Raw genomic sequence first — 10,625 nt, forward strand, 5'->3', positions numbered from 1 at the left:
TCTCACACACACACACACACACACACACACACACACACACACACACTCACACACGCATTTTTTTTGTTTTATTTTATTTCAGTTAATATTTATTTTAAGTAATGAAATTTCTTTTGCAATTGTTTTAATTTTAGTTTTAATTAGCTACAGTAACAAGGATGTAAATACTATAAAGACTATATTAATAATAAAGACTGTAAAGTGTCTTAATCTCTGTTTTGAAGTGGAAATGCCTTCATAACTGAATGAACATTTGATTATACTGTATGTTACAGTTTATTAAATCAGCACGTCCGTCTAGTAGCTTAAATAGCCCAACAACTAAAACCCAGTGCATCTCTGTGGCTACTACAGGATATTTTGACAAACAGATGCTGCAGCATCTACTTCCTCTCCAGCCTCATGAAACAGGAAGCAGTCACTGGTTTCATCAAAAGCCGGCCTCTTCCTCAGTACAGCACAGATAAATCACAGGAGGAATTAAAGACGAGAGGCCATGAATCCTCAATGTGCCACTTAAACATGACGGGCCGTGTTTAATGTTAGTCAGTGAGAGGAGCTCAAATGCCAGCGCTGACACGAGTCGAACACACAGCCGCAACGCACAACAGAGAACAGAGAACCTCCCGCAGGATCAGAGCTGCTGAACGCTGCCTTCAGATTAAGATTAATGTTTGAGAAATGAGAAATAAAGGCCTGATCACAACTACACGTCACGACGATATAAAACATCTGCAAACAAAACCCAGTGTAACATGCAAATATAATAATGAAAGATAGAACAGTTGAAATATATAACAGAGCTAAAAGCAAACACACAGAACAATGAAAAAACAAAATAAAACAAAAAATGAAATAAAAAAGAATATAATATAAAAATAAACTAAACTTAAATAAAAAATAAAAGAGAACAAAAATAAAATAAAATATAATTGAATAAAAAGTTATATAAATCATACAAAATAAATATATACAAAACTATTTAAAATAAATAGAACTAAAATAAATAGAAAAAAGATAAGTAAAATAAACAAAACTAAAAGAAAATAAAAAATGAATATAAAAATGAAATAATATAATAAGAAAGAAGTCTTAACCCAATAAATATAAAATAAAACAATTTAAATAAAATAAAAAGTAAATAAAAAGTAAAACAAAATACAAAAAAATACAAAAGATAAAAACTAAAAAACGACTAACAAAAATAAAATAAACACAATAATGTAAAATAAAATATATATATAAAATAAAGTAAAAACTAATCTAACTAAAATAAAATAAACACAATAATGTCATATAAAATATCAAATAAATGTAAAAAAAAATAAAAATAAAGTAAAAAATAATCTAACAAAAATAGAATAAACACAATCATGTAATATAAAATATCAAATAAATGTAAAAAATAAAATAAAATAAAGTAAAAAATAATCTAACAAAAATAAAATAAACACAATCATGTAATATAAAATACAAAATACATTTTAAAAATAAAATAAAAATAAACTGTATGTAGTATGGGCCTCTGAAGTGTGGAGCAGAAGGTCAGTCCTGACGCTCTGAATGGAGTCATGATGCCGTAAGGGCCTCGGTCCTGTGATGTCTGTGCCAGGCGAAGCCCTCGCGCCCGTCGCTCCGCTCCAGCTGTGCCAACACCAGCCCCAGGGACACCGGACAGAGCGCTCAAACGGCCTGTTGTTAATGAGGCTGTGAGAGGAACAGTCTGTGGCTGTTCTTCATTCTCTCTGTTTTAATTAGGCTCTGATTAAAGGCATGTCGCTCGCCCGCGATGTGTGACACTCTTTGTTAGCGCTTTTAAAAACACGCGGGAGGGACAGATGGAGAAAAGAGGTGCCTGTCCATCCGACGAGGCCATCAGAGATCATGTGGGTTTATCTGGACCAAACGCTGAATGATGAGGCGTATTGTGCTGAAGAAATCGTTACGCAACTCTTCCTGATGAACTACAGACAGAAAACAAGAAACACACACAAATCACACACAAAACACACCAACAAACAATCACCCATTCATCCATCTCTCCATCCTTCTATCTATCCATCCATCCATCCATCCATCCATCTATCCATATTTCTATCCATCTATCTATCTATCCAGCCATCCATCCATCCATCCATATTTCATCCATCATCCATCCATCAGTCTATCCATCTATCCGTCCATCCACCTTTTGTTCCATGCATCCACCTATCTTTTCATCCATCCATCCATCCATCCATCCATCCATCAGTCTATCCATCTATCCATCCATCCATCCGTCCACCTATCTTTTCTTCCATCCATTCATCCATCAGTCTATCCATCCATCCAACCTATCTTTCCATCCATCCCATCCATCCACCTATCTTTTCATCCATCCATCAGTCTATCCATCTATCTATCCATCCACCTATCTTTTCATCCATCCATTAGTCTATCCATCTATCCGTCCATACACCTATTGTTCCATCCATCCACCTATCTTTCCATCCATCCGTCCACCTATCTTTTCTTCCATCCATCCATCCATCAGTCCATCCACCTATCTTTCCATCCATCTGTCCATCCATCAGTCCATCCACCTATCTTTCCATCCATCTATCAGTCCATCCACCTATCTTTCCATCCATCCATCAAAGTGATTGTGATATATTCTCCTCTATAGTATATATATATTTTTTGATCAGTTTATACTCTCATTCAGTCATTTGGCTACATTTCATTCCAGCAGCAGGCGTGTGAGTGTATAGTGTGCGCTGCACTGAGTGCCGTTCCCGTCTGACGTTGTTGGATGGAGATCAGATGTGTGTAAACACGCAGATGTGTTTGCCTGTGTGTGAAGATACACTTGTGCGTGTGTGTATTTTCATGGTTGGTTTGACAGCGGCCGTCAGGGTCTCTCTATCTGTCCCATGAAACGCAGGACCACTGACTAATGGATGGATGTGTCCCAAAATTAATTAGCCTGACTAATGTAGTGTGTACTTAATGCCACTGCTGCCTTTGATTTATGACGGGCCAAATGCACAAACACTGTATGAAATGGAGCTTTATTGTGTAAGAATGAATTAACACACACACACACAGACGGCTGTGAGGTCTCTATCCACCACAGATTCTGCCATGTGTGCATGTACACAAGCGCATATGGACAAACACACAAGCCAGCGCGCACACACACACACACACTCAACAATACAGAGATACAAGATGCAAAGAACTGTCTTTTTCTTCTTATTTTGTGACCCTAACCCTAAGTTAATTATAATGACTACAGACTAACCTAAAATCTATTAAAATGTGTATTATTATTAAATATTTATTGTCATTAACATAACAAACATAATATAACAACATAACATAACATAACACAAAACATAACGTAACGTAACATAAAATGTTTTTCTGTTGTGGAAGATCACAGACGTCCCTAACCCCAATCCTAAAACAACATAAAACATAACATGACACATAAAATAACAAAACTTAAAACATATCATAACATAAAACATAACAAAAAAATAACAGAACAAAACATCAGCTATACAGAACAATTCATAACAACATAAAACAATGTAACATAACACAAAACATAACAATACGTAACAACATAAAAGGTAACAATGTAACATAACACAACGTAATGTAACATAAAACATAACATAACACAAAACATAAAACGTAACGTAACATAAAACATAACGAAATGTAACATAACAAAACATAGCACAAAATATAACAATGTAACATAACAAAATGTAACGTAACACAAAACAATGTAACATAAAACATAACGTAACATAACATAAAACGTAATGAAATGTAACATAAAACATAACATAGCACAAAACATTATGTAACATAACATAACGTAACAAAACAACATAACAACAAAATGTAACGTAACGTAACATAACAAAACAACATAACATAACATATAATGTAACATAACATAACATAAAACATAACGAAATGTAACATAACAAAACATAGCACAAAATATAACAATGTAACATAACAAAATGTAACGTAACACAAAACAATGTAACATAAAACATAACGTAACATAACATAAAACGTAATGAAATGTAACATAAAACATAACATAGCACAAAACATTATGTAACATAACATAACGTAACAAAACAACATAACAACAAAATGTAACGTAACGTAACATAACAAAACAACATAACATAACATAACATATAACGTAACATAACATAAAACATAACGTAATGTAACAAAACATAACAGCACAAAACATAAACATACCGTAACATAACAAAACATAACGTAACAAAACAAAACAAAGTAACATAAAACGTAACATAACTTAACATAACAAAGTAATGTAACATAAAACATAACAGCACAAAACAATGTAACATAACGTAACGTAACGCAAAACAACGTAGTATAACAAAATGTAACATAACTTAACATAACGTAACATAACATATAACGTAACATAACATAAAACATAACGTAATGTAATATAACACAAAACATAACATGACATAACATAATAAATAACATAACAGAATACTGCACTCACACACACACACACACAGTTTTATCATTTTTTTCTCTATTTCCGTGTAAAAACAAACTGATCTGACACTGGCGTGAGGCCATCAATTAGAAAGCTTTTCAAATTTTGAAAAATGAAAGTTTTATGAGCCTTTGACTGCTCATTAATAAGCAGTTTACATCAGTCATGTACAGCGAAGCCTCGCTCGCGGCCCCACCTTTAATTTCATGCTGCTCGGCCCTCAGAAAGACAGAGGACAAAAGAACGAGAGATTGATGTCTACATGTGCCGCCCCGCGCAGGAGCCCAGCGCCGCAGATAGGGGGCGTCGGAGCGAGTGCGTCCTCCCATCAGCCAGCCAATACACTCCAATTAAAAGCAGCACAAGTTATGTCACGAGCTCCGTAGATCAAGTCAGTAATTAACCCGCCCGTCGGCCCCTATCAATCCTGAGATTGGAACGGCCGCCATTTTCCCACAAATTAAATTTACATTCTATTAAGTTTAATTAGGAGGGATTTTAAATATACTGGAGTCCAGGCACACGGCCGCGCCGCTGTCACCACACAAACTGATTCACTACCGGCAGAGCCCTGAGGTCCCATCACATCCCAGCATGCACCTCTGTGCCACAGCGGGGTCGAATGGAGCCCACGGCACACAGGTGGTCACATGTGACACGGATTTCAACATATTCTCATACTTTCATTTTCTCTGACATTAAAATATGAATCCTGAGACTCTTTAACCTTAGTTTCAACCTCATCAAAAGAAAATACACTGCAAAAAACAAACAAAACACTCGTTTTCTTTATACCTGGAGTATAGGTCAAGTATAAATCGATATTTAATATACATTTGAGTAAGTACTGTATAGTATCTTTAAAATGTCTTCAATTATAATATGTAGAAATAAATATATAGTTAAACTATAAATATATACTTAAAATATGATATATAGTATAGTGTATATAGTATGTTCAAGGATATATTTATACCAGTTTATTTTTAAAGATAGTGTAACTATATATTGACTTATACATTCTAAAATAAAAAACATACTTAAATATACTATACATAAAAATATTTTAAGTATAAAATATTTTGATGAAAAAAGTATAAATATATAACTATATACCTAAAATATCAGAGTATAAACAAATATAAATATGTATTTAATATATATTTAAGTATGTACAGTATTGTTAAGTATAAATGTATACATTTATAGTTAAACTACCTTTAAGTATAAACTAGTATAAATATATGCATTTTTATAAGATATTTTATACTTTTATAATTATTATATTTTTATACTTAAAGATGCTATATATACTTAGATGCTTAAATTATAAAATATAAAATATCTTAAAAAGTATACTATCTTTAAGTATAAACAAGTATAAATATATAAATACATGTAATGTCTTTAAGTATAAAATATCTTTAAACAAGTGAAAGAATCAGTCAGAAAAAATACATTCGTATTAATGTCTGAATATCTTATTCAGTGTTGCTACTACATACTACGTATTTAGATATTTGCATTATTAAATATGGTGCACAAGCAGAAGCACAATCATTGTAGTTTCATCAGACGCACATTTAAATAAACTGGTGTGAATTAGTGTGCACTAGTGTAAATCAATCTCTAGTTAAACTGCAGGGTAAAATCAATACAGCGGCACAATCTGAGTTGAGCTCGGACCCAACACTAATTGTGTGGCTGACGTTAATTGTCATTAAAGTGTTGAACTAATTCCTCACTGCCAGACCAACACACACACACACACACACACACACGTCAGCATCTCAATGATCCTCTTGCAGGTAATGAATTGTACTGTAGTGTTTCCATCGAGAGCAGCCTATAAACCCAGACTGGGAAAAGGGTTTCAAAACTAAACACCCTGTTAAAATAAAACTATTATTTACATGCAGCTCAAGTGCATTTTTACAGATGAAAACGCTATTGAAGTAAAACAATTAATCCAGCAGATGAGAAGTATATTAGACGTCAGCCTTAAATGAACCTGTAGGTCAGAAAAACACTGCAAAAAAAGTCAATGAATTCTTAAAATAAATACATTTTTTAAAAAAATAATATTTTTTTTTAGATCAGTAATATTTTTTAATGTTTTTAAAATAAGTCTCTTCTGCTCACAAAGGCTGCATTTATTTGATCAAAAAATTGTAAATTACAATTTAAATTATCTGTTTTCTATGTGAATATCTGTTAAACTGTAATATATTTCTGTGATGCGCAGCTGTATTTTCAGCATCATTACTCCAGTCTTCAGTGTCACATGATCTTCAGAAATCATTCTAATATGCTGATTTGCTGCTCAAGAAACATTTCTGATTAAAAAAACAGAATCACTGAGTTGGAAAAATCACCTTCTCAATGGCACACAAAGACATTAGGCTTTCAGCTGTGATCAGCCATGCTCATTTTGACCAGCTCAGTGAAGTCTGTTATTCAGAAGGTAAAACACAGAGAGGAATACAGCAACTCTGAAGCAGCTGCAGGAGTTTATGACAAAGAGTGCTCATTGTGTGCAGGTGACAACAATATCATAGATCCTCCACTAATGTGGCTTGTGTGGAAAAAAGCCACTCCTCAAGAATTAGTTGTTTATGACAACTAATACAAACCATGAACCTGATGGATGAACGGATGCACAGGCAGAAAACAAACTGGTGCACAAGGGATTGCGGGTAATATTAACCGAACCCTGTGCACAGACACACACAATAATCAAACGATTTGAAATGCATTATGATTTGTGGCTTTTCATTTTACAGCTCAAGCAGCAATTCAACAACGCCTCCTCCCTGCCACACACAGGACCTGATTGAGAACAATGAGCTGGTTTACGGCCCTCACATATATCACTCATTAGGGCCCTCAGGGGCCCAGCTGTGTTTGCCGAGCGGCCCTCCAGCAGCATTGTTATGTGAGGAGGCTCTTCTCACACTCATTGTGTGCTAATGACGCCTTTAAACACAAGTGAGGGCCCTTCAGAGACACATGACGCAATAAAAGCTTCACGTTTAGACCACCTCACTGTGCGGTGACTTTCATCAGCCGGATCAAATGATGAGTAAAGATGATGTGCGTTTAATATTTCATCTGGTTCATTCATCACTCTGGAAATGGAAGGTCAAGTCGAGCACAATGCATTGTGGGATACAGCGTCTAGCGCTGCATTTGTGCATTTTATCTGATTATTCGATGCATTCTATAATATTATAGTTTCAGATTGGATTTTTACATTTTCTGTTTTCACTTACATTTTTGTTAAAGTTTCAGTAATTTTAGTTTGTTTTTGTCCTTTTTTTAGGTTTTTTTAAATTTTTTTGTGGCATTTTTAGTTTTCACGCTAATTTTAAAGTTTTAGTGTAAAGTGTTTTATCTTCTTTTTTTGTTTTTGTTTTTATTATTATTTAATATAAATGGGAAGTGTTGCCTTGGCAACTAGCTGAAATAAAACGTTTTTTTATATTTTATTCAGGTAATGTTTATTTTGCTTAAATAAATAAAAAAAATTAAAAATAAATACTTTTAATAAAACGGTGTAGTATTTTAAAATAATAATTAAATATAAAGTTTTAGTGTAAAGTGTTTTTTTTTCCCTTTTTTTTTTATTATTATTTAATATAAATAGGAAGTGTTGCCTTGGCAACTAGTTGAAATAAAACGTTTTTTTAATATTTTATTTCAGGTAATGTTTATTTTGCTTAAATAATAATAATAATAAAAAAAAAACTTTTAATGAAACGGTGTAGTATTTTAAAATAATAACTAAATATAAAGTTTTAGTGTAAAGTGTTTATTTTTTTTATTATTATTTTAAATAAATAAGAAATGTTGCCTTGGCAACTAGGTGAAATAAAAAGTTTTTTATATTTTATTTCAGTTAATGTTTATTTTGATTAAATAAATAAAAAATAAAAAAATACTTTTAATGAAATGGTGTAGTATTTTAAAATAATTAAATATAAAGTTTTAGTGTAAAGTGTTTTTTTTCCTTTTGCCTTTTTTATTATTATTTAATATAAATAAGAAGTGTTGCCTTGGCAACTAGTTGAAATAAAAAGTTTTTAATATTTTATTTCAGGTAATGTTTATTTTGCTTAAATAAAAAATAAATACTTTTAATGAAATGTAGCATTTTAAAACAATTAAATATATAATTGCATTTACAAAATATTTTTTATTAAATATATAAAATTATTACTATTATATAATTATTATTTACTACCTATTGCAGTGGAAAATCATTGTGGGAAATGTTTTAACTTACTGTAAGGTATTGTATTAGGTCACACAAGTACTGTATGCAGTGAACTTCAGCAATAGTATGTGAACATGGCCAGAGTGTGAGTGTTTGTGCGTCTGACTGACCTCGATGACCTGCTTGGAGTCCAACCTGAAGTTGAAGTCGCCGAAGATGAAGTACGGCAGCCGCTCGAAGCGCTGATCCGTGATCCTGCGGAGAGATTGAGACGCACTCGGTCACTGGTGATCATCAGTGCAGGAGCCCCACCTAGTGGACGAGTGAGTGACGGATGATTGACAGCTGGCCTGCTGATGTCACTCGTCCACCGGTGAGGGCCTGCTGATCTGATCTGATCTGATCCAGTGGCTCTCACACTCCGCAGGGCTGATCCTGCGGAGAGATTGAGACGCACTCGGTCACTGGTGATCATCAGTGCAGGAGCCCCACCTAGTGGACGAGTGAGTGACGAATGATTGACAGCTGACCTGATGATGTCACTCGTCCACTGGTGAGGGTTTGTGGGTGTTTTATCTGCTGATTGGTCGATCCAGTTACTCTCTGCGCTCACAGCAAGATTCATGAAGTGCAGAACTCAAGATTCACGCACCTGCAGGTCTCAGCAACCTCTTAAAAACACCTTAAACGAGGGATAATTAACTCCCCATAGCAAATAATTTACTTGAGCGAGTGATGAAGAATTAGGCCAAGCTGGACGAGCGTGTGTGTGTGTGTGTGTGCGTGTGTGTGTGAGAGAGTGAGTGTGAGTGTGTGTGTGCGTGTGTGTGTGAGAGAGTGAGTGTGAGTGTGTGTGTGCGTGTGTGTGTGAGAGAGTGAGTGTGAGTGTGTGTGTGCGTGTGTGTGTGAGAGAGTGAGTGTGAGTGTGTGTGTGCGTGTGTGTGTGAGAGAGTGAGTGTGAGTGTGTGTGTGCGTGTGTGTGTGAGAGAGTGAGTGTGAGTGTGTGTGTGCGTGTGTGTGTGAGAGAGTGAGTGTGAGTGTGTGTGTGCGTGTGTGTGTGAGAGAGTGAGTGTGAGTGTGTGTGTGCGTGTGTGTGTGAGAGAGTGAGTGTGAGTGTGTGTGTGCGTGTGTGTGTGAGAGAGTGAGTGTGAGTGTGTGTGTGCGTGTGTGTGTGAGAGAGTGAGTGTGAGTGTGTGTGTGCGTGTGTGTGTGAGAGAGTGAGTGTGAGTGTGTGTGTGCGTGTGTGTGTGAGAGAGTGAGTGTGAGTGTGTGTGTGCGTGTGTGTGTGAGAGAGTGAGTGTGAGTGTGTGTGTGCGTGTGTGTGTGAGAGAGTGAGTGTGAGTGTGTGTGTGCGTGTGTGTGTGAGAGAGTGAGTGTGAGTGTGTGTGTGCGTGTGTGTGTGAGAGAGTGAGTGTGAGTGTGTGTGTGCGTGTGTGTGTGAGAGAGTGAGTGTGAGTGTGTGTGTGCGTGTGTGTGTGAGAGAGTGAGTGTGAGTGTGTGTGTGCGTGTGTGTGTGAGAGAGTGAGTGTGAGTGTGTGTGTGCGTGTGTGTGTGAGAGAGTGAGTGTGAGTGTGTGTGTGCGTGTGTGTGTGAGAGAGTGAGTGTGAGTGTGTGTGTGCGTGTGTGTGTGAGAGAGTGAGTGTGAGTGTGTGTGTGTGTGTGTGGATTAATGGAAGGAGGATGCTGGGCCGGCTAATCGTTAGGATAAATCTCAGCTCACTCTCAACACCTAATAACAATGTATTTATGGCCCCGTAAAGAGAAGCCTCTCCGCGCTCATAAAACACACTTTAACATCTCTGACGCTTCACTGGAACTCAAACTCACGGCACGACTCCAGATCGACTCGACATG

At 35.5% G+C, this 10,625-nt stretch overlaps 1 protein-coding gene across 1 annotated transcript in view; it reads right to left on the bottom strand.

Moving 5' to 3' along the window:
* The window catches only part of LOC107754011 (type I inositol 1,4,5-trisphosphate 5-phosphatase), a 150,570-nt gene that overhangs the window by 41,743 nt on the left and 98,202 nt on the right, over positions 1 to 10,625 (bottom strand). Inside the window, exon 9 of the mRNA XM_016570312.1 lies at positions 8,942 to 9,026. Within this exon, the coding sequence (XP_016425798.1) occupies positions 8,942 to 9,026 (85 nt within the window). The remainder of the gene's footprint in view (positions 1 to 8,941; positions 9,027 to 10,625) is intronic.

This window comes from Sinocyclocheilus rhinocerous, unplaced genomic scaffold, assembly GCF_001515625.1.
Source record: "Sinocyclocheilus rhinocerous isolate Xijiao unplaced genomic scaffold, SAMN03320098_v1.1 scaffold1494, whole genome shotgun sequence".
NCBI lineage: Eukaryota > Metazoa > Chordata > Actinopteri > Cypriniformes > Cyprinidae > Sinocyclocheilus > Sinocyclocheilus rhinocerous.